Source organism: Palaemon carinicauda, chromosome 9 (assembly GCF_036898095.1).
Source record: "Palaemon carinicauda isolate YSFRI2023 chromosome 9, ASM3689809v2, whole genome shotgun sequence".
Classification (NCBI taxonomy): Eukaryota; Metazoa; Arthropoda; class Malacostraca; order Decapoda; family Palaemonidae; genus Palaemon; species Palaemon carinicauda.
The window spans coordinates 150,333,686-150,359,574 of NC_090733.1; the positions used below are offsets into that span (position 1 = coordinate 150,333,686).

At 41.7% G+C, this 25,889-nt stretch overlaps 1 protein-coding gene and 1 long non-coding RNA gene across 9 annotated transcripts in view; one reads left to right on the forward strand and one right to left on the reverse strand.

The window, feature by feature from the left end:
• Positions 1 to 7,026, forward strand: part of shn (schnurri) — a 68,199-nt gene extending 61,173 nt beyond the window's left edge. For all 4 annotated transcript variants that reach the window (XR_011045555.1, XM_068380671.1, XM_068380672.1 and 1 more), the window contains one exon: positions 822 to 7,026. Coding sequence is in view for 3 of the 4 variants with exons in the window: in XM_068380670.1 (XP_068236771.1) it covers positions 822 to 941 (120 nt within the window). In the remaining variant the exon portion in view is untranslated. The remainder of the gene's footprint in view (positions 1 to 821) is intronic.
• LOC137647274 (uncharacterized) overlaps positions 1 to 25,889 on the reverse strand; it is a 63,215-nt gene that overhangs the window by 3,517 nt on the left and 33,809 nt on the right. For 4 of the 5 annotated variants that reach the window (XR_011045560.1, XR_011045559.1, XR_011045557.1 and 1 more), the window contains exon 3: positions 3,699 to 3,810. This is a non-coding gene — a long non-coding RNA (uncharacterized lncRNA). Of the gene's footprint in view, positions 1 to 50; positions 690 to 3,698; positions 3,811 to 25,889 lie in introns of those variants that run through there. The other variant, XR_011045558.1, reaches the window with a different exon arrangement.

The window sequence follows — 25,889 nt, forward strand, 5'->3', positions numbered from 1 at the left end:
AGAGAGAGAGAGAGAGAGAGAGAGAGAGGGGGGGGGGTGTATGTATTTCAGCGAGCGAAAGGTAATTAGTGCAGTGGTTGTTTGCGTTGAGAAAGACCGATGGAATAATCGAGTTGTTTGTTTATATTTTCTTCAGCTATGTGTGTGTGTCTATGTATTTCAGCGAGCGAAAGGTAATTAGTGCAGTGGTTGTTTGTGTTTAGCGAGTTTAGGACAGTGAGGAATGCCTGGAACGAATGGATTTTCTGATTGACTGTGGCAGGAGACAGACAACTGAGTGCTGGATATTATTATTTTATATTTTTTACCAGCGTGGAAGTGAGTATTTATTTTAAAAGTAAGTACAATTTTTTATATTTGCTAGGAGCGAGTCTGAATGATTCTGATTATCTTCTATGGAAATAATGTAAATTATTGTACATAGAATAGAATAAAATGTGATAATAATCTTAATTATATTAACGATGACTTTACAAACAATAAAAAAAAATTCTTCGGCCAATTGCACGTCTTGGTCCATTTCTTAATAACGGGGGCGAAACAACTCCTATATTGACGACGAAACAACTCCTATATTGACGACTAACAGACTCCACCAAGTATGGATGCAATTAGGACGGCGAATCAACTTCCCCCGGGGGCGAAAGTGATTGACCGCGAAACGGACTGACGGTGAATCGACCATGTACCTGTGTGATGATTAGTAATAAAATAAAGGACAAAAAGTTTATACAAGTTTGCAGGTACATTTACCTATCATTAGTACTGTGTGGGTTTTTGATAATAATGGTGTAATTAATATGCCATATTTTATATTTCAGCAACAGCTAACCCAACCTGTGGTGCAGCCTTTCACTTGTGGACTGTGTGAAGCCAAGTTTTCAAGCCACAGTCAACTGATCATTCACAGTCAGCAGAATTGTGTTGTGAAATCCTCTTGACCACAGGCTTCATTGGACTCTTAGCTAGAAGCAGATGCAGTCATTTTAAACAAACAAGATGTTGGCAAACCATATCGCACATAGTGTAACTTGGTGCTAAGAAAGAGCTATTGTAAGCAAGATAAATATTTAAAGGGATGCTCTAATGGGACGTATGGTGTTCATTACAGGTAAAAAGAGGCCTATTTTTGGGGGTAGTAAAATTCATGTGTGCATATTTGCCAAGCAGTCATGAAGAGAGATTTAAATTATGGCCTTTCCAGATGTAAAACTCTCAAGGAGATACAGGGTAAAAGGAATTTGAAGCTCTGAAAAATCAAATCTGTTGAAGATTTCTTGTGCAATTTTGCTATTATGACTATAGCATCAGTCCATTTCAAGAATTAATTTGTGTTCAAGACAAACATGGATTTTGAGTGGATCAAAGAAGGACAGTAGCATTCATTGCTTGTGGAAAATCACATCAACACAGGTTCCTTTAGTCAGTGAATGGAACTTTAAAAAAAAAAAGGTTTTAAAATTGATATTTAATCATTTGTATGTTTAACAGTAAAAGGATATATTTTTGAATAAGCATACATATATGAAGAGACTTTTGTAATGAAAATATTGGTAAGAGATTCAGTGAAAATACCGACAAAATGCAGTTTAATTCCCAGGATAACATTGTACTGTCTTTGGGACAAAAAGTGTTTTAACTGTTTGTGGACATCTTACAGATGGCAGTTTTTAGGTACAGTATGTGATATTGTGGTTTTCTTACTGAACTGTGAAAAGTCACAAGCTACGTAAGAAATCTTGATATTAAAACCACCGTATTGCGAGGTTGGTGGGATAGATGAGAAAATTTGATTATGTTATGTGATGCTCAAGAATGTGTGGTTATAGAGTTTTTTGAGGCTCTTGAGCATAGCCACATTATAGGGTTATGCTGTGTGTTGTGAGTTCCAATGTACTTCCAGTCTAAAGAGCTCCTGCAGCTACCAGTAAAATTTTATGGAGGGTGGATGATATTGTATGTATTTTTATTGTACATTATTTGTAATGAATTTGTATAGACACTGTGCCAATACTGTATCACTCACCTTTTTGGTTTGAGAGGGGATGGATAGATTTCTTTATGTAGCTACTAGGGTTGGTTGTCTGCCATACTACTTTCATGTGTGGGAACTACTTGTTTACTGTAGATAGATTTTTAAACGTTTCATGAAAACTATAGTTCTACTGGAAGAGTAGATGTTTCTGTTCCAATGGATATGCCAGATTGTTTTTCTTTAGACAAGTCTGTATTTCCAGCCATGTGCAGTACAATAATTGTATGGCATTTTTTTTTAGATCTTTATTGTGAACCTTCCTCTTGTCTCTATGTGTTAATTAAAAGACAGGGAATTTTATGGAGAAATATTACTGTACTCAGAAATTGTCAACATGGAGTCTATTTTGATAACTTTTAAATATCACTTTTGCACTTCATGTGCACATAGTACATCACTTGGAATTATAATTCATAGATCCACTTCCTATCGAGTCTTCATTGTGGCAGAACTTGATCATCATCATTTTAATTTCCAGCAGTTCTACCGATATAAGTTATGGTTTGGATGGAAGCCTTTGTCACACTTAAAAATACTTTGTAGGTAGAAATCAATTAGCTCAATAATATAAAAATAGAGCAAAATCATTTTATAATACAGTCAATCCTGACAAAGGTGACTTAGGCTTCATCACAACTGAACTTGAGCACAAATCAACTAGTTGACAATCTTTTGTATTGCTATCTCAGGGGCATGAAATGCTCATTTAATGTTTGGTATGAGCTGTGAAATGTAGGAATATATACTGTATATAGACACTTTATATCAAGTCTGCCCTTGTGTTTAAATTTTACAAGTTTACAGAAAATTGGGAATATTACTAATGGTGCTAATAAAAGATTGCCAAAGACACGAGCAGAAAATTTGTGTATCAAGATAAAAATACAATTTCAGCATATCCTTATAACTGATAACAAAAATATAACAAGCAAGTTTTCACAAAGTACAGTATCATACAAATATGGTCAAGAATTTACATATATTATTTTTGGTAGTAATTGTTACCGTTACAGAACTTTTACTTCATTTTAAAAAGAATACATGTCAAGATTTTTGCTTATAGAGAGGCAAGCAGTTATTGGACAATGAAAATTAAACCCTGTAACTGTGAGGTTTCAATATTGACCTGCATTTCAAAGCTCAGCCAGCTAAGATGTTCACACTTTGCAGTATTTGCTCTCAATCTTGGAAAGTTACAATGAAAGGTTTGATTTTGTATTTTGGAGTAAACTTGAATTAGTAATTCATGATTTTTGACAATGAATGGGAACTCTTATGCTCTAGGACTTATGATTTGAAATATTGGGAACAGAGCCTCTCTTTTCATTTGTCGTTTTTTTAAAATTAGATTTAACAAATGCATATCATCAGCCTATTCAGATTTTATTTTCCCTTATTCAACATAAACCATTGTTTAAAATAACTGTGCAGTCAAAGTCCTGTTGTCAGTTTTCATTTTGTTATAGAGTATTTAAACTGTTAAAATGAGGAAACTGTTCATAAACAATGAACTATGTCAAGATTTGACTTTTACTGCAAATTTCTGTAACCTATTAATTCAACCTGGATATAGATTTTATATTAAACTATAAAAACTTATTTTTTTTAAGCAGAAACATTATATTTTAGTTGAATCTAATGTTTAAGAGATTTGGATACTCACTGTAAATTCCTGTTACAGAAGTTGATTATTCATATTGTTGAATGTCATTTAAAATTCTGTATGACATCCAAAGAAAGCTGGGATTTCTGTGACTTGTAGATCATTCCAGTATCTGTAAAAAGGAACATTAATATTTTTTATGCTTCAATATTCATTCAGTCAAACATTAAAATGCTGCAAAGTTAGTATGGATGTATATTTGCTTTTTATGACTTTGCATTAATAATTCAGCACTGTAATTACCATATGCACATAAAAAAGATAAGGTCGTCAATAGCCAGGTTTTCGCTCTCTATCTCTCTGTTATACCTGTGTTTTATTGAAATTTTTAAATGCAATTATGAAATGATTTGCAAATTACCATTATTTGATTATATTAAATTGTCGAAATAGTTTTTGCAGACTTTAATTTGAGATTCAATTTTGAATGACCTGACAATGTTACCAAAGGTGAAAATAACCAGTATAATGTTGTAAGTCAAATTAAAAAAAAAAAATTATATATATATATATATATAAATTTTCAGCTATAGTCAATGTTTCAAATCATGGTGTGCGCTTTTACTTAAATGTTTATCATCAATATTCATGCAGTGTATTACAGACCTTTGGCAGCAGGGCATTGATTAAAATCAAGACAGTTTTTTTGAATGATGGTAGGTATTTTATCAAGAAATTTTATTATTTTAGGAAAGTAATATTTGGTTTATGATTTTAGGTTATTGTAGGCATGGCCAAGATAGGAAAATTTCAGAAGTGTTTTCATCACTGAAAGTTCTAGGTTCAGAAAACCAGATTATATTCGTCTTCATTTTTAGGTTTCCCAAACGTGAGGGATGTCAGCAAAATTCGCTGGAATCTTGGCAGCCCAAGATTGCTCTTTACCAGAAGGGTACAATAGTTTGGCAGCAGTTTGGCATCTGGATTCCAGTTAAGATTGGGGAGCAATTGTTTGAAATAGAAGGTTGTATCTTTATGATAATTTATATTTTGGAGGTTTTATATGTTCTTAATGTTTTCTCTCTGTAATGTTTGCCATTTACCATGATGGTCTGTGTGGACCTGCTTTATTGTAGCTTTTGTTATTCCTTATGTTTGTTATATAGCAGATAAATTATTAAATGATTTTATGTACAGTAAATATGTACTTATATACAATACATGCCATTGGAAAGGGATAGAAGGTTATCATTAGAAGAGTAAATAAGAAAATATTGTCAATGGAAAACTACAGATCACAGTAAAACATATCACATGAAAAACTATCTAGTAGTTTTTGTTAGAGAATTGAAAACTAATGCAAAGTGAAATTTTAACAGAAAATATCTACCAGCATAAACTACAGGTACACCAAAGTTCAGAAATGAATGGTGTACAGTATTTAATTTACCTATCGTAGGTAGCATTATGCAGATATGCGATTTAATTTATGAATAAGAGAATAGCAATAACCAAGTGATTGCTCAAGAAAATTTATAAAAGTTTTGAAGATGGAATATGTTGTGAACTACAAAATTTACCTACAGTATTCTATCTCTTTCTTTGTTGTGTTTTTGTATATATGTATATATACATACAGAAAAACAAATATATATATGTACACACCCACATGCTTGCATACATACATCTAGACAAACCCGACAATAGCAATGCTGTACATTAATGCCATCCATGCATACTATATAGGATTCAAGGCTCTTGTATAAAGTTTGATACAGTACTGTAGTAATCTTTTTACAGAATCACATCCCATATTGTATCCCACTGTATGGTGTAATTTCACAGTGTTATGATTATGCTTGCATATGTATATATACTGTAGTGTATATGGTATACATGTGTGTATGTATATATGTATGTTTGTTGACATGATCTACTTTCTTAAATCATGTTCAAGTCACTGATAAGGGAATTGGTGTCTTCTTTGATCGGTCCACTCACTAATATCTAAGCCCTTTCTTGCAGAACTGAAAGTAAAATAAAACTAGGTTGAAAATAGAATTATATTCACACATGAGAGAACGTTAATCTGCTAATCAAATTCTTATAATGAACATGCACTGCATTACAGAAGAGTGTAAGATATAGGAAGTTTAGATATTTGTGAGAAAGTTTGCCTTGTAACTGTTTATGAAATTTTACATCAGATGCTGTGAATGAATACTAACTTGTATGATGTGAGGCCTTTTATTGTTTATGTTTGATCCATTGGTTGAATAAAAAACAAGTCATTTGCCATTATTTTAGCTATTTGGTTTAGAAAGTGATTATTGAAATTTTTCGAAAGAGTTTATTTGTTTTTATTACATCAAGGGGTCATGTATTTATTAACTAGCAAAGAGCTGGAATGATAAGAGATTTTATTCCTATGTAATTTTATAAAATTTTATTTCAAACCTATAGACCAAATGGTAAAAAAAGAAAATCTTATCTTTATTTTTGTCTTGAATGAAAATACCACGCTTGAAATTTTTGGCACCGGGTTCGCAGATGTTGTACAAGTAACCATATCCATATTACAAGATACTGTATGATTAAATGATGACGTACCGTATGAATAATGTATACAGATATACAAGGAAATAATTATTTTGAAATTGAAATCTTTGTACAGTATTGGGGTGGGATAGAATAATGTAAATTTTAAGCAAATATCTGCCGACAGGTTTACAAGGGTTAATTTTGTTTATTCTTTTATTGTCGTTACATTGGTTGTTACATGAAATTTATTATGAAGAGCTTTTCAGTTCCTAATGGTTATAGAGGAAAATTCTGTGATGGAGATATTGTAAATATATTTGTTTTGTGTCAAAACAAAGAAGCATTGGAATGCTGTTTTATTAACCATACCATGGATTAAATTGTTCTTTGCAACTTTGCATAAAAAATGCATGGAATGATGAGCGGGAAACTTGTAACTATTTGTCACAAATTGTTTATATTGTAACCGATGCTATGATATCTTATCAAAAACTGGTCATTAACATGTTCATCCCAAGAACTACTGCAGCACTCTCCACATTGGCCACGATATTGTAGGCTGTACTGAAAAGATTAATAATTGTTCTATATAGCCCAAATTCCTAAATTCTATCCAACCTAAATTGTAACCCTAATTGGAACAATATACAGTAATACCTCTAGATACAAAATTAATTAGCTCCAGAGTGGCTATCGTATCATGACTTTTACATGTGAGGGCAGTTTTACATGTAAATTGCCCAATTCGTTCCAAGCTTTACAAAAACACCATACATGTATTAAATTTTATAATAAAGCTATAATGTACTGTTCTAACCACAATGAAATACAACCAAATACTGTACTGTATATTTGAATCATTCAATACCTAACCTAACCATTAATACAGTACCTAAAAATGAATTAGTTATTATTACATAATGCAATAATAAATGAAAAATTACAAAAATGTGGAATATACCCTTTGAGTGAGATGTCCAAAAGCAGAAGAGGACAAACGGTAGAAAATATAACACTAACTTTATGAAACATTATGGCAGAAAATAACACATTAACAAATGGCAGAAAACATTCACACAACTTTACGAAAAACTAAAATTATTTTTTTTTTTTTTTTCACTTCTAACTTTTAATTGATTTTTTTTTTACTTTACATTTTGTACTTTCTAAATTTCCTCAATTTCTACACTTCCACTTTTATTTTTTTTTTTTTTTTTTCAGATCACTTTGAGCTTTCTCTTGGCCTACTAATGGCCTCTTAAAACAAATATGATGTAAGGAAGCTTGTCCCTGGCGGATTTTTTTAAATGTTCCTGAAAAGAGTCCGTCAAATGTCATTAAACCGAGCAAGAAGCCTGTGTAAACCTTTTCGGGGAGTTTCCTTTATACGAAATCTGCTATTTTATGACAAGCCAGAATCTCCTTAATTTCTGCCGTTGTTGTAGTCATAGCTGTGGTCTCCTCCTCATTGCTGCAAGAGAACTGTTCATGAACAACGTTCACTTGCATGGCCTCCAACTTCTTTTGGTCGTCCATCGTAAGGTCCTCTTGGTGCTCCTCGAGAAGCTCACTAATGCTGTCCTCCTCAATGATCAGCCCCATGGGCCTCACGATTGCAACGATTTTCTCAACCTTATGTTGTGGAGCAGGCTCAGGATCGTCAGTGGTTTTGGCTTCAGTGTCAGTTAGTTCTACGTCCAATACCTCGAAGGCTCATGCGTAGATGGCATTAGGCCACATTTCCTTCCACGAAGAGTTCAAAGTATACCTTGAAACCTCCTGCCAAGCTTTATCAGCGAGTCTGAGGAATATCACAATATTGGAATGCTCCTACCAAAATTCACGCAGGATGAGGTTTGTGCTATTGGTGATTTCGAAACATCTGAAGATATGTTCCGTATAGTGCTTCATGAAGTTTGGAATTACTTGCTGATCCATGGACTGGAGGAGAGAGGTGATGTTAGGTGGAAGGTAGAGAACCTTGATAAATGAATACTCCAGAAGGATATCTTCCTCGAGGACAGGAGGGTGAGCAGGGGCATTGTTCAACCCCAGCAGACATTTTAGAGGGAGGCGCTTTTCTTCTAAATATTTTCTTACAGTTTGACTAAAACAGAGGTTTACCCACTCTACAAAGAACAGTTTCCATACCTAAGCTTTCGTATTAGCCCTCCACATCACCAGAAGCTTCTTCTTGAGCACTTAGTGCGACGTGAAGGCTCAAAGAGTCTCCGAAAGATATCACAGAGGGGCTTGACCTTACAATCGCCACTGGCCTTTGCACAGAGTGCAAGAGTAAGTGTGTCCTTCATAGGCTCAAGCTCAGACCACTTCTTCTCTTCCACTGTGATGTTGGTCTCACGTGGCATTTCTTCCCAAAATGCTCAATTTCGTCACAGTTGAAGACTTGCTTGGGACTACCGCCTTCCTGGAGAGTCAACACATCGAATGTCTTAAAGAAAGGCTTCGGCTGCTTGAGTGTTCGAGTTGGAAGCCTCCCTATGCCGCACCACCGAATACATGCCAGACAGTCTCTTGAACTTTCCAAACCACCTGCGTAAAAATTTAACTGGGTGGGGGCTGCGGTGTTCCTTCTCCTGCGCAGTCTTCAGCCGGAGAATGCACAAGATCACCAAAAAATGTCGCTGGCTTTGTAGCAGATTATTGTCTCTGTGATCATGTCTCCAGTGATTTCCTAATCCTTATCCAGAGGAGAAGCAGTCTCTCCATCTCATCATGGACGTGGCTCCTCTTGCTTTGAGGAGAGTCACGTCCTTAGGCGTTTCTGCTTTGATGGCTTCCTTCTGCTCAAGGATGGTGCTTATCGGCAACAGATTTGGCCACATTCCTTATTGATCACACTTAATCACATGCCAGCCTTATATTTCTTGATTATCCCAAGCTTTGTCTCCATAGAAAGAACCTCCTCTTCTTTTCTTGAATATCAGCATAGTCGAGTACGAATATGGCTTAACCCTAAATAAAAATTGCTAGAAAAGGTTTTTCAACTGTTTTTGGATTCATGTGATGAGTAGAATGACATGCTATAAAAGTGTACCAAAATGCAATTACAGTACTACAAGGCTGTGAAATCCAAGATGGCCGCCAATGCATAAAAAAGTAATTAATTTACTTAGTATTCACTCTACGATGATAGACAAGATGTCTTCACCTAGGTTTTCTGGGTCAAAGAATACAATGTAAGACAGTCAAATTTCCTTTTAATCTTCATATAATGAAATTCAAGATGGTATCCAATAATAGCTCCTGATATGCAGATATATCCTAAATTAACCGTATAATATCAAAAATCAATATATACAAAAGATAATAACTTAGCAGTACATCACTTATGAAACTTGTGTGTTTGGTTGCTACCACAGTCTTAAAATTCTAAACTTATTACAGTAATATGATAATCTTACTACAGTATTTATTAAGTGCATACCTATTTCATTAGCAGTGGAAATACATAAGACTAACTGATACTCATCTTCCTCTTCACTGAATTTGACAATATTGTTTGGTTTATCACAATTTTCTAATTGGCATTGTCCACAGGCAGGTGTACACGGTAATCCATACACCCTACAACTACTGTACACCACAATGATCAGCAGTTACAATGTATTATCTTTAACAAATTGTCTGGAGCTGCATTCATATCTGACATTACTGGTGTTAACTTGGTGTCCTCTATCTTCCCACCCCAGTTCAACACATCCACGTCCCTTTCCCAATCTACCCCATTATTTTGGAATAAACTCAGAGAATGAAATTTGGTGGAAGACTATTGGAGGTGTAGAGGTTCCAATGCTACAAAGGATTGAGAAAATTTTCTTGGACGGTACGATGGTGCAAAGATGGCAGTGACTGCACCTTTCCTACCAAATAGTACATCCATTACTTTGGCTCCAGTGTGATCAATTACTTTTGGTTCTTGGTTAGAGAGAGGAATTGATCAGCACAAGATTGCAACACACAATTACCTTTTGACTAACTTTTGAAATGTAGCTCTTTTTACCTACACCAAAGATGCGCGATGTACCATCACATCCAGTAAAAGCAAGGATGAAAAGCAGCTGAGAGCATAGTTTATTTTCTAGGACTGATTTAGGACTGCTGATGTGGTACACTATTGTGGCAGATGATTTATTTGACCTGAAATAAAGGTCCCTGCCATCTATCTGTGCATAACCGAAGGTTGAGAATAAATAGATAAAATCATATGTTTTAGCATTTGACTTTCTATTGAAAATCAACCTGAGCTACCTCTCCAAAGGACAAAATACACAAATTGTTGGAGATTTGGTCATTTTGAATCCCGCAAAAACTTATGGTTCAAACTTCATAAAAAATATCAGGGTTTGGGGATGGGGGGGCACAAGCCGGCATGGGTGACTCCCCTCGGAAAAATCGAAATCATGTGCCACGTGTAACTGAAATTAACCATGTTAAGTCGATGGGACTTTTTTCGAAAAATACCTAAGGTTGAATTGCTGAAAATTTTGCCAATAGATTTTGCTTGAACTCCACGAAGTTACAGGCTGACCTCTCGTCCACCACGTGGAATAGGTCGTATATCAGGCAAAACGAACTCGCGTGCCACGTGAGCCTGTGTGGGCACGTGCACGGCCGGAAATTGTGTCATTGGACCACTGGCGACATCATGGCATCCGACTGGTGCAACCTGGGGGCACCAAACTGGTACAGCTGGCAAGTGGACAGAACAGGCTTCCAGCACTCACCACCAGGTGTCGCACTTACACTTACTTGCATATGCAGCCAGGGGTACGATTTAAGAGGTTTACCAAGATTTGGGGTCACGCCCATTTATTCGAAAATGGGTCTTAAGATCTCTCTCTCTCTTTCTTTTTTTTTTTTTTTTTTTTTTAAACTTGCGATGGGGACAAGACCCACTGTCGTCTACCACATGCCATGGGTCGCATCTCTGGGCTAAGTATTTTGCACGTGCGCGTCCGTCGTCATCCGTACTCCCAGTAATCGAGACACGGGTACAATGAAGACCCAATGGCGGCCAAACAGTGCAACCTGGGAACACCAAGGCGGTGCAGTCTGCGAGGGGACAGAACAGGCTTATCACACCCACCAGGGTTTTTCATTCCGGAGATTCGTGGGGGCAAGAGGAAAATTGCGACATTTTGGTACTGTTGTAAAAATGGCTCCCTTTGCGTGTACCCCGTTCAAGAACGAGTTAGTCTAGTATTGACCTCTACCCATGTGATTATAACAGGAGACATGCTTTTTCAAACAGTACACACTGCTTGTCGCTACCTCGTACAAGGCGCGTGCTACACGGGACCCAGTGGTCACGTGACCTCTCAGATTTTGCCTTTCTGGAACTCGTGTAGACAATATACGTCCCATTTGCAGACGAATGCTTCATGCCAGGATGTCCAAATTGGTACCGTTGAGCTCCAAGCGACACTGGCTCTTTCTAAAACAGATGTGTAATATCGTAAGCAAAACTAAAACCTTTTCAGTTGGCAGAATGCCTCCTAAATGTAGGGCTGTTACATGTTGATATGTATGAAAAATGACTGATAAACCCTATGGAAGAAATTTATTGACCTTCGATCCTGAAGAAGAAAGATAAAAAATCTTTCCATGATCTTTATATTGTTGGTTACCCCTGCAGGTATTGTTGGTTAATGGCAATATATTGTAAATGTAGTGTGATGCATTACCTTAATTTATGCCAATTAATTTTGATTCCATTTCTTTTTCATCTCGTCACAGCGAGTTCCTGAAGAGAAAATGTAATTTTGGCGATTGTCGACATGCTTATTTGTGCATACCATGAACCTACCATGTACAATTTGGGGTGGCCAACTTCGAGGCAAAATGACCAAATTGTGCGACATGTGGTATATCTCACCCCAATTAGCCAAAAAATTCAATCTCGACCTTCGGTCCGGGGCGCTCCCCAAAAAGCACCGCCTGCAAGTAATGAAGGAGTGAATTAAGAGGTCTGTATCTTCTCTAATATTCTGTTAGCATCACTAGGCGAATTGATGACGACACACTCTTTACCCAAGTTTACCACTGATCGAATCAATTAAGGCTTGCTTGTTGATATCCCTTGACAAAAACTCTTCCTTCCTGTCAGAGAAGAAGGTTTCTGCTGTAACACTAACAACAGGGTGACCTTTCTGCACTAAATGCCTTTGGTAAGTGTTCTTGATTGATGGATCTCCATTATAGCCATCAAAATCTACTGTTGCCACCCTATATTTTCGAAATGGTGAAATCTGCATATAACTGTTATTGTGCTGTAGCTATCTCACTTCTTCCAGGGGGGTACTAAAAGCAATAAGGACCCTCCATCAAGGTCATAGTGCTTTGTCTGAGGAACAGATTTAAGTGGATCTGCACTTGCTTCTTTCAAATGGTCCAAGATAGCATGAGCGAGCTGTGGTTTATCTGACCTACGAGATACATTTCTAATCTCGAAAAGAGCTGGAGGGAATGGGCTAAGCTCATCTCCTAAATGGTCTTCCAGTGACAGCTCACCTGTTTTTTTGCCACTACCAATAATCTCCGATACAATAGGGCAGGATCAATACTTTGATCTGGTCCAACCTTCATTGCCGAGACATCACCAAGTGTTACGGCTTCAACTTTTCTCTTAAGAGTATCTGAAAGCAGACTGGCCAATCATATTTTCAATTGTTTTCTTTCCAATGGACTAGTATTAAAGAACATTTACTATGGGATTTGCTCCTTTACCACTGACTACATTCTGCTGTAAGGAATCTTCTGAAATAGGTGGACAAGAGAGTAATTTGGTCTTTAGCTTTTGTAGAAGTGTCCCTACTCATCCTTGCTTTGGTCAAATTTTTGTTGATCACTTTAAGTGTAGGAAAGGGTTTAATTCCTGCATTGCCTTATTATACTTGGCAGTGATGGGAGCTGAAATTGTCCACAATGACCTCTGCTCTTCTGTCAGTCCATCTGAGGCTTTTAGTGATCTCATTATTTGTTCAATAGCAAAATCAAACTAGGCCTGCCCCGTACTGACCACTACAACGGATCACATGAAGACCATTGGAAAATTTCTGAAATGCATTTGGACGAGTGAACTCTAGTTGCTCCATCTCTTGGACATAGAAATGTACAGACTTGAGATAACTGTAGTGACCACTTACTGTTACTCACTCCATTGGTCTTGGGGCCACTTGTTGACCCATGACCACTCTTTATAGATTATTCCAATCTCTTCTGTCCTGTGTCATAGGCATCCAGTCTCTAGGGTTCAGACTCTCCTGGGGTAAATCCTCCTCTAAACACCTCCTCCAATCTTTTCTTGGTCGTCCAGGAGGTCTATGTTCATTTGCATGTGCAAAGATGACCCTTCTTGGCATTCTTTGCTCCTCTATTCTTGCAACATGCCCTGCCCATTGCATTCTTCTTCCCTTAACAAATCTACTTATGTGGCCATTTCTGTTTTGTTCACTCTCTCAACTCCCAGTTATGTCTCCTCTTCCATTCTTGTCTTTCTTATTCGTATACTGATCCCACCATGGTTCTTAATACTTTTTTCTCAAAAACTAAATCTTTTTTCTTGCTCTTTTGTCAATGCCCATGCTTCACATCCATACACCAGAAAGGGCCTTATCATTGTATTATACACTCTCAATTTTGCCTTTTCTGATATTGATCTTCTTTTGAGAAGTGTTAAACTATAGACACCTGTTCACAGATCCAATTCTTCCATTTATTTCCGCTTTCATAATTCCATCTGAAGCTATTTTCATCCACAAATATCTAAAGCCTTCAACTACTTCAATTTCCATTCCATCAATGTTGACGTTTCCAACCATCTCTTGTCTTCCAGCTATAACCATGACTTTTGTTTTTCATTGATTTATTTCTAGCCCTATTCTTTCTGCAGTTCCTCTGAAGATATTAGTCATTCTTTCTGCATCCCTCAGATCTTCCGTCACTATATCTGTTGTCTGCATATCCTAGGCAGTTTAAAGTCGCTTCCCTATACTTTAACCCCTCTGGTCTGCCTGTGATCGTTCTTGCTACTTTTCCATCATGATATTGAACAACATGGGGGACAATATACATCCCCGCTTCAGCCCAGTCTTTATATCCATTGGTTATGGTAGCTTTTTCCATATCCTATAGAGAAATAAACCGAAGGTCTCCAGGATTCTAACTCCTGGCGCGAGTATCCAATTAAGGATATCGCATAATATCAGGGAATGTATTTTTTAGATAAGACACATAGCAATCTTCACCCCGAATAGATTTAACTCTTTGATGTAAAGGGGGAAGAGTGGCAAAAAAATGGGGTGCCGTTCTAGGTACCCGGTGGACCTCCTATCCATACTTCTACCGGCCACCATTCCTTTACTTGCAGTGCTATAAGCTAGGTGTTCTCCCAACGTTTTCCTGGTGTTTTGTTGCAAGTTTTCGGAATAATCATCATGCAGTCTCCAGCATCTTCATCTACTGGAAAGTTGAGAATTAATTCTTTCCTGTGTATAATTTTAGGCTCCCTTCTCACAGTTAAATTAAAATAATTTAAGTGAGTCTGGGTTGAGCGTTGCCACAAACCGGAGGCAGCCATTTTACGATTGCAGTCGCCCGTTACTATTGCATTTTATTTAGTCAGTAGGGCGACATTTCCCGGTATTAAGCTATAATATTAGCTAGTTAGGCAAATTATAAAAGTGAATATTTTGCATACATATATATTATTCCTCTTCCTATTATGAAACTTTACTTTTCGCATGCGGGGGGAACCCCGGCGGTGCCAACCTTGCCCGGGGAATCCTACCAGAGCTAGGCTACTCTCGCTCATATATACGTTAAAGTATTTCCCCACGTTTAGCCTCACCCTATCGTTCCTTATTGATTCGGATGAGAACTTACATTCTCTAGAATCTATGGATAAGGTTCGATATACAATCTCTTTCAGAGAATTGAGGGTAAACCCTTCCTCCCTCCCCGAGTGCTGCTGCCGCCGCTACAGGCGGCAACCACTGTCTTTCTTCATTGCCGTTGAGTAGAACAGAGTTCTTGCCACCTCCGGCTTTGAGTTAGATAGTAAATAACTCTGAGTGCCCTTCGTCTTGCCGCCAACAATGTCGCCAGCAAAGGAACCATGTTTCCTCTGCCACCAACGATGTCGTCAGCACAGAAACCTCAGTTCACTGTTGAAAGTAGGCGGCATACCTGCCGCCACCTCTCATTCCAGTGAACTATAAGACCCTTACCCGTCCCCTTCTGTCCTTTAGTGACGTCATAGCCGTCACAATACTCTTTCACCGGTATTCTGACAGTCATTCCGGCTTGCTAGGTTGACTGCGTTACCGGCTGGTGCCCTGCCAGCGGCAGTTAGTTCAGCACCCTCAGCCACCTTCCCCTTACTTCCTTCCTTCACAGGAAGTGAATATCATTGTGGGGAAGATTGAGCCAACCCTGACGGCTGCCAGTGGGAAACCTAACATACTTTGGTAAGTCCTCAGCCCCCCCTTGGACTGCCATCCACAAATTTTGCCGCCAGCGGTACAGCCGGCGACAGGCCTTTTGTGGATGGGTGGAAGCCAGAATCAGATAGATTCTTACCCCTTCCATTGGAATTCTCATTCTGGCAAGGAGACAGTAGGCGGCCTGATAGTCCTCCTACACTTCCAATTGTTGTGCTAAACCATAATAATAGGAAACTCTCCTTCCTTAATGCTTTTTCTCTCTCTCTCTCATTTAGTGCCGCCAGGTACTAACCTAACCCCGGGAGCGCCGCCGGCTGAACTACAGTACTGTATACAATTATACAGTCATACACGTTTTCTAACATACTCTACGTTTCCTATCACAGTCTATTGTTGGGACCACGATAATATGATGAGGTCTGAGTACTCCCTCAACACCCAGATGGTTTTTTCGATGATCGGGACCCTAAAACATCACCGATTAGTATTAATACATACTACAGGTGGATAATGTTAGTATAGACACTTACTAACTCTTTTTCCTAGAGTTTCTTCTACCTTGTATTCTCCCTACAAGGGAAACCAAATATTTTTGGGCTCAAGCCATGGCGTCCTGATGGAAGGTTCCTTTTTGGTAGCTTCCTTGGGTATAAGACTACTAAGATATTCCCAGAGAATTTAACCACAGGTTATCACAGAATTCTAACTTCTGGAGCGAGTATCTCAAAGGTTTCCCTTTAAGACATCGTAATACAACAGGGGACGCGCATGTCTGAACGCGCCACATAGCTATCTTCACCCCGAACAGAGTTAATGCTTCGGTGTGTAAGGACTGAGAATAGCTGGGAGCCGTTCCACAGCTAATCTTACACTCGTGGCTACTACTGATACTCGAGACGTAAACAAACGGACGCCATTGCTCTAATGACGTCACGCCCGTCTTCATCCTTTGTTTAGTAGCTGCCCTACTTAGACGGATTTTCCCTGTGTTAACTTTATCGTTTTGCATCTTCGCTATGTCGTTACCTTCAGCCTCGCCTTCTTCTGGAAAGTTGAGTACAAGGTTCCAGTATTGTTTAATTAAGCTCTGGCCGTAAAGTAAATATTACTTTTCGAGATAATTGCTGTTTTGTGGCAGAGCTGTGCCTCTACCGGACCCGCCATTTTATGGCGTCGTTGTTGTTATGCATGTCTTATTTAGTTAGCCACAACAACGTTTCCGGCATTATATACTAATCGAATACATTAGTTTATTTAGTCTTCATAGCTAGGAACTTTTATATCGTGTTTAGACGCTTTTTATCGGTCATCGATTGACCTCATACCAGTCGGCTACTATAGCCCCCAGGCCAGGAGCCTACATACAAGTGTTCATGCATGATTTATTAGTGATCCTAGACTAAGTTATGAAGATAGTGGCATTATTTTACAATACTTTTGACAGTGATGCAAATGTTTTCGCCTTCAGGGACCATATAGGGGATAGGCTAGTCAGTGACTCTTTCTAGCCTAACCTAATGTTAGGACCCCTATATGCTTCCTTCATCCCCTGCCTTGGCATTCCCTCTATTTAGCCTTGATTCCTTTTCTGAGTAAAGGGATTAATTGTCTAATAGAGTATATATCGCCTCTCTGTCCTCCCTAAAGGAATGAACCCCCTTTAGGGCTGCGTCCGAGAGTGAGGTTAGGCTAGCCTACCTCTATGGCTAGGATAGTCTATGACTTTCCTGCGATAGCGATATGTCTTCTTCCTTTCCTAGTTCAGGTCTCTTAGCCCTGTTCTAGGTTAGGTTAGGAAGGTTTCTCTGTTCCATGCTGAAACTGTACTCTTGCACCGTTTTAGCTGATCTGCCTGATCTTAGGTTAGGGAGTGTCCTCCCTTTCCTTAGTGGCCGCTCTGGTACAGAAACCCTTCCTGAGAAGACTTCTCTCTTCTCCCTCCCCACCTATCTCTTGTATAGCCTAGCCTATGCTTAGGTTAGTTTATACCCATCTGTCCCCTGTCCTACAACTCCTCCTTAGGGTGGAATAGTAGGGCTACCCGAGCTTCCTTGTGCAGTCCGCTCTGGTACATATACCTTCATAGTGTCCTATAAGGTTAGTTAATAGTATAGTTCTGCATATGGGAGTCTCCCCCCCCCCCCTTTGGGTGTTCCCTAGCCCTCCCTTGGGCTACCTTGCTCCCGGTCCCTAGTGACCCCTGCTCATGGATGTTAGAGCCTGCCTCTATCATGGGTACACCCCCTCAGGGAGGGGGAGGGATGTCTGGAATCCTGATGGTACTTCCTACATCCCTTCCCCCCTCCCCCCTGTCTCTCTCACTATCCGGGTGCCGGTCTCTTGCCGCCTCTACTGTCGGCAATACCTGCCCCCCGTGTACCGAGGGACTGCCGGCTGCCGCCGGCTACTACCGGCGGCTCTCCTACTCCTATCTAGTCGTCCGCTTGCCGGTCGACCGCCGGAGTGCCGGCATATACTGCCGGCAACCCGATACAGCCTTTACCATCCTTATCCCAGTCACCAACCTGGCATCCTCCGACTGCCGGAGCCGCCGCTCCCTGCCGGCGTGCCGCCGTTGTGCCGGCGGCCGCCATCCTGGTAATTGACTGACTTTGAACATTGTCTGTCCTAATGCCAGAATCTATGCTGGAGCGAGCTCCGGCATGCCGGCGGCTTGCCGGATGCCCCGGAGGCGTCAAGAATACTTGCACCCCCTTACTGTAGCTATCATAAGACTATGATAGCCCTATATCGCAAACAGATAAGCTGCTTCTGCTATTAAGATCAGTACCTAGTACTGCTCTATTAGTGATCATGCTGTCTCTTTGCATTCTTCTAATTCCAGCATGCTATGTGCATCTTAGCACGGCTGGTTGCCAGAAGCAGTTACCTTTTAAATGAGGCCTTCTGGCCCTTAACTGGGAACCGAATGAATTCGGTCCCAATCTTGTCCTTGGTTTTTTTCCATGGAATTCCAAAATACTTGGAATTCTAGGAAACTATATCCAGTGCCCTCGGTCACTCGGATTATCCAGGGACCAAGCTTATGGTAACCAGCCGGGCGAGATGCATGGAGCATGTTCTCCTTTACTATTTTCATTCTCTATGCATCACACCTTCTTTAAGTTAAAATTAATGATTAATATTAACTTAGTTTAAGAGCCATTCTTATGACTCCCCCATACTCATTTTCTCTTTCTTCCACAGGAGGAGCAGATGAAGTGTGATTTCGCCTTCTGCGCTGTGAAACGCCCGCAGTTTTACGGGCATACGGCTTGCAGGACTCACGCCCCTTGTGCAGACAAGAAAGGGGATTTGAAGTTTTGGAATCCACTGGATTGTACGGTCTGCCAGGCTCACCTAGTTGAGGCCTTCCATAACCCTCCTTCAGCGGAGGTTAGAGACATTTCTCGTGAAAAGCTGCGCAAGTGGGTGCGTGGCTTCCAGAAAAATGCTACCGGACCGTACCTGGCCACCGAAGAACTGAGGTCACTATTGTTCCCTAAGGCCTCCCCTGACTCAGTGGTACCCAAAGATGTGATCCCCACTGTCCAAATTACGGTGGAACCTGATGTGGTCATGGCTCAGTCCATGCACGAGTGTCGTTTGGATTCCGAGGATGACGAACAGATTTCAGACGTCTCGGAAGACACGGAGAAGACGCTTATGGCTCAAGGAGCCGAAGAGGACGAAGACAAGGTGGAGTACACCGAGTCGGAGCTAGAAGCTGCTCCCTCGTCCATCCCCCCTCCTACTCCTACACCGACGGAAATGTCTATTCCGTCTACCTCCTCGACTCCGGATCCTTCTTCTTCTACTCAAGAACTGATCCGGCTGATTAGAGCCGTCATGGACGACAGGCTGAAGGAGAACCAGGAGTCCATCAGGTCGATGATAGGATCCAGAGAGCCGAAGAAGATTTCGGTCAAGGATCTCCCCGCTTGCTCTCATGCCAACCCGTGGAGGTATGCAGAGCATATGGTTATTGCGACCGGCAGGATCTTTGTCAGTGATAAGATCGGCACGGTCCCTTTGGAAGATGTGGAGTTCTTCCCAAGCTTTGAGGCCTACCCGGACTGTTACGTCCGGCTTCGTTCCGAACCTGCCTCGAAGGAAGAGACCGAACCTAAGGAAGAGATAGTGTTCGATCTCGCAAAGGCCCAGGCTATGCTAGCCTCTGCATTTAAGAGTAGAGGCTTTACCTGCTCTAAGCTTCCGGCATTGAGCAAGAAGCACCCTACTTACGTTGCACCTGATACTGCGGTTCTTCCATTCTTGGAAAAGGCCTTAGCTGCATGCCTTAAAGCGGCGGAAGAAGGGAAACCCTGCCCTGCACTGGAGGAGTGCAGACCCTTCTCCATCGTGACCCCCCCTGACGCTCGACACTGGAAAGATGTTCAGCATACTTTCGTCGTGGGAAGGCTCGATCCTGACGTCGCCGGACGTCAGTTTAATGAAGACCTACCTAAGCTCAACGATCACCTCCTTCGCCGGGAACAAGACACGAAGGAGAGGCTTGCGGCATCTCTTTCTCATCAAGTCCAACTGGAAGTTATGGCCTGTGACACTAGAGTACCAGATCACTACATGGTACTCTCCAAATCCCACTTACTGACGGTAATGAAGGACTTGTACCACTTCATAAAGGCTCGAAGAGCCTGTCGTGAATTCGTGTTTGCCGGTGCCACCGTGAAACACGAACCCCGGAGGCTGATTTCCTCCAACATCTGGGGAAAGCACCTGTTTCCTTCTGACCTTGTGAAGGAAATAACTGACAGAGCCGCCACGGAGAATAGGAACCTTCTCCACAAGTGGGGCATGTCCAGGAAAAGGAAACCCTCTCAGGACGACGGACCTCAGCCTAAGAGGAAACCTCAAAAGTCAAAACCCCAGCAACGTCAGCAAAGACGTCAGTTTCCGGGACCCGCTACCTCCCAAGTGGTTGCCCAACCACAACAGACCTTTCAATTGGTCCCCCAACCGGTGTTGTCACAGTCACCGGTCTTCACCCCTGCCTTTGAGCAACCATCAACTACCTTTCATGCCAAAGGTAGAGGCTCATTCAGGGGTGCAAGCAAAGACGCATCTCGCCGTCCCTCCAGAGGTAGAGGAGGAAAGGGAGCTAGCGGCCGAGGCAGCAAGTCCTCGGGACACCAGAAGCAATGAAGTGCTTCCGGTGGGAGGAAGACTCCGCCAATTCCAGGATCGTTGGACCTTCGATCCCTGGGCACACAGCATCATCAAGAACGGTCTAGGCTGGAGTTGGACGCAACCACCCCCAACCTTCCAGCAGTTCTTCCAGCAATCAACCCCCCTTCTGGAAGAATATGTTCTAGACCTCTTGAACAAGAAGGTGATAAGGAAGGTAAAGTCCACCAGGTTCCAAGGGAGACTGTTTTGTGTTCCCAAGAAGGACTCAGACAAACTCAGAGTCATTCTGGACTTATCCCCCCTCAACAAGTTCATAGAGAACAACAAATTCAAGATGCTGACGCTTCAACAAATAAGGACCCTTCTGCCTCAAGGTTCCTACACGGTCTCTATAGACCTGGCGGATGCCTACTGGCACATTCCAATGAACCATCACGCTTCCTCCTACCTAGGATTTCGACTCCAAAGGAAAAGCTACGCCTTCCGGGCCATGCCCTTCGGCCTCAATGTGGCCCCTCGGATCTTCACAAAACTGGCGGATGCCATAGTACAACAGCTCCGCCTAAGAAACGTCCAGGTGATGGCCTACCTCGACGACTGGCTAGTCTGGGCTCCATCGCCCGAAGAGTGTGCAAAGTCTTGCAACGAAGTTACCCAGTACCTAGAACACCTGGGATTCAAGATCAACGAGAAAAAATCTCGCCTCTCTCCAGCTCAGAAGTTTCAGTGGTTGGGAATCCACTGGAATCTTCAGTCACACCGCCTTTCCATCCCCCAGAAGAAAAGGAAGGAAATAGCAGGGTCTGTCAAGCGACTACTGAAATCCAAACGCATTTCAAGACGACAGCAGGAACGAGTTCTAGGCTCTCTACAATTCGCCTCAGTGACAAACCCAGTGCTTCGTGCACAGCTAAAGGATGCCGCGGGAGTCTGGAGACGCTCGGCATCCATCGCTCGAAGAGACCTCAAGAGACGGCTTCCAAACAGACTACGACGCCTCCTAAAGCCGTGGTCGGAAGAAAAGGCCCTGAAAAGGTCCATTCCTCTCCAACACCCTCCTCCATCACTCAACATCCACACGGATGCCTCACTGGAAGGTTGGGGAGGTCACTCCCACCAGAAACAGGTTCAAGGTACCTGGTCTCCACTATTCAAGACGTTCCACATAAACATCTTGGAGGCCATGGCGGTCCTTCTAACTCTGAAGAAGTTATCCCCGCCGCCCTCGATCCACATCCGTCTAACCCTAGACAACTCGCTGGTAGTTCGTTGTCTCAATCGCCAAGGCTCAAGATCGCCCCAGATAAATCAGGTGCTTCTCCCAATCTTCCGTCTGGCGGAGAAGAAGAAGTGGCACCTGTCTGCAGTTCACCTACAAGGATTCCGCAATGTGACAGCGGATGCTCTATCTCGGACAAACCCGATAGAGTCGGAATGGTCTCTAGACGCAAGATCGTTCTCCTTCATCTCTCACCAAGTCCCAGAACTTCAGATAGATCTCTTTGCAACGAGCGACAACAATCAACTTCCTCTGTACGTAGCCCCGTACGAGGACCCCAAAGCAGAAGCAGTGGACGCCATGTCACTGGACTGGAACAGGTGGTCCAAGATCTACCTGTTCCCTCCCACCAACCTTCTGTTGAAAGTCCTCTCCAAACTGAGAACCTTCAAAGGGACAGCGGCCCTAGTGGCTCCCAAGTGGCCCCGGAGCAACTGGTACCCCCTGGTCCTGGAGCTGCAGCCCAAGCTGATCCCTCTCCCGGGCCCAGTTCTCTCTCAACAAGTACAGAAGTCGACTGTCTTCGCTTCATCATCGAAAATCAAGGACCTTCATCTTATGATTTTCTCTCCCTTGCCGCAAAGAAGAGGTTTGGGATCTCGAAGAAAAGTCTAGACTTCCTAGAGGAATACAAGACCGAATCCACGAGACGGCAATATGAATCATCCTGGAGGAAATGGGTCTCCTTTGTCAAGGCAAAAAATCCTAAAGAAATCACAATTGATTTCTGTATGTCCTTCTTCATTCACCTTCATGGACAAGGATTAGCAGCCAATACGATTTCCACCTGCAAATCGGCCTTGGCTAGACCAATTCTATATGCTTTCCAAATTGATCTGTCCAACGACATCTTCAACAAACTACCAAAAGCATGTGCTCGCCTACGTCCAGCACCCCCTCCGAAACCAATCTCCTGGTCACTAGACAAGGTACTCCATTTCGCCTCCAACTTGGACAATGATTCATGTCCCCCTCAAGGATCTGACTCAGAAAGTTATATTTTTATTTGCTCTCGCTTCGGGAGCTCGAGTCAGCGAAATAGTGGCATTATCAAGAGAAGAAGGACACATCCTGTTTACCGATTCAGGAGAAGTGACCCTCTCCCCTGATCCGACGTTTCTCGCTAAAAATGAATTACCCACCAAAAGATGGGGCCCTTGGAGAATATGCCCCCTGAAGGAGGATGTCTCTCTATGTCCAGTAGAGAGTCTCAAGGTCTATCTTCGCAGAACTTCGAACTTTGGTGGAGGCCATCTCTTCAAAGGAGAAACATCGGGCAGCGACCTGTCACTGAAACAATTAAGAGCGAATATCACCTACTTCATTCGCAGAGCGGATCCGAACAGTACACCCGCTGGTCATGATCCTAGAAAAGTGGCATCTTCTCTGAATTTCTTTCAGAGCATGGACTTTGAAAGCCTTAAAAACTTCACGGGCTGGAAGTCCTCGCGAGTTTTCTTTAAACATTATGCGAAACAAGTGCACGAAGTCAAACATTTTGTGGTAGCCGCAGGTAGTGTTATGAAACCTGCACCTAACTCTGCGTAGAACAGTGAGTTACTTGGGACTCTAACTCTTCGGGTGCCTATGTTGACCCTCGAGCGATTCATAGTGATGTCTAAAAACACTTAGTGCTTTTATAACTGTTCTTATCCCAGGTGAAATGTCATAGTGTCACACAAGTGCCGCATGCCTTGAGCATGATGTGTTATTTAAAGACTTGCGTTCCTCGAGAACGAGTACCTACTAATATCCTGAAATTCCTTTTCAGATTCAAGAGCAAGCCTTTATTTCTATGTACATTATTATTACTGTAAATGAACTTTACTTTTGCTGTAAATTATTTAATTTCTGCATTGTGAAATAAAATTTCTATTTTATTACTTATGCGTCTCTTTCAGCTCCTACTTACTATGAAATACATACCTGTCATAGTTTTATTTATTCCTCCTTTCTTATGGTTATGAAGAATTTAAGATGTTTAATCCTAAATTATATTCACCCTGACTAAGTAAGGTTCCTACACGAATACTTACTTCTGATAACCAGGAGATGAACTCTATACACAGTGCCCAACCACCACTGGTCTAATTTCAGAATGTTCCTATACAAATACCAAACATTCCGCTTCATCTCTAAGTTCTTCAAGTTCTTCTCTCAGGATGAATAGCCCTTCAATACCACTTTGACGTCGGCATAGCCCATGGGAAATTCCTGCCAAGGGGGGCAGGATACTTCGTTCCTATGGTTCTTTATCTAAGATTACTTTGCTGTTTTGTCAATGCCTAGGCACTTAATACTGGGGGAAAATCTACCACGATACATTGATTCTCTGGTACTCTTCCATCAGGACGCCATGGCTTGAGCCCAAAAAACGGATTTTGAGCGAAGCGAAAAATCTATTTTTGGGCGAGATAGCCATGGCGTCCTGATGGACCCTCCCTACTACTTCGTCCAGTTTTGTTCCCACCCTGTGCTACTGTATCATGGTGATGGGCAGCAACTGGCTTCAGGATGAAGACGGGCGTGACGTCATTAGAGCAATGGCGTCCGTTTGTTTACGTCTCGAGTATCAGTAGTAGCCACGAGTGAGATTAGCTGTGGAACGGCTCCCAGCTATTCTCAGTCCTTACACACCGAAGCATTAACTCTGTTCGGGGTGAAGATAGCTATGTGGCGCGTTCAGACATGCGCGTCCCCTGTTGTATTACGATGTCTTAAAGGGAAACCTTTGAGATACTCGCTCCAGAAGTTAGAATTCTGTGATAACCTGTGGTTAAATTCTCTGGGAATATCTTAGTAGTCTTATACCCAAGGAAGCTACCAAAAAGGAACCTTCCATCAGGACGCCATGGCTATCTCACCCAAAAATAGATTTTTCGCTTCGCTCAAAATCCGTTTATTACTGAAGGAGGTCTCATCCATAGCCTGGGAGAGGAAACACAAGACGTGTCTTTTCTACTTCCTTTTAAGCTTACTATTCTAAGCTATTATATACAATAGTGATTACTATTGTTAATAAAATTGTATACTTTTATATCACTGATATAAAAACCATGATACTCATTGAGCCCTTTTCTTTTACAGGACCCAATGGTTGTTCTGCAACCACAAGGGCAAAGACTTTTGTGGACACACGATGTGCAGGACTCATGCCCCCTGCTGTATTGTGTTGGGAGTCCTGAAGTATTGGGACCCGAAGGGTTGCCCCACCTGCTCAACCCTGCTGGCCAACGGCTTCGGAGAAGCCCTCCCAGTCAACTTAGAGACTAAGGATACAGCGAGGGAGACCCTTCACAAGTGGGTAAGAGGGTTCCAAAAGCACTCTACGGGACCATACCTACCCAACGACTCCCCAAGGTGCCTTCTGTTCCCCAAGGCTCTACCAAACGTGGTAGTGTCCCAGGAACAGGTCCAGCCTCTTCTTGTACAATTGAAGATCGACGCCGACATAAACAAGGCACTGGAAGGCACGGACATCCACCAAGAAAGGATGTCAGAAGTGTCCACTGCCACGGAACAGGACCTACTGCAAGGAGGCCCTGAAGAAGACATGGAACAACCACAAGCGGAGTAAGAAGGATCCGTTTCAACAGTAACTGAAGACCCTCAGTTCGCCGTGACGGCATACCAACCTATGTCGTCAACCTCTTCAGCCCCAAATCCTCAACCAGCTGCACAGGTCGACAAGAGCGAAGTGATCCTCACGTCGATCCAGCGGATGTTGGAATTGTTCCAGAAGGAACAGGAGACTATGAAGCAGTCTATCAAGCAACAGCAGATACTGCTAGAGGAAAGGGCAGACCGTCCTGG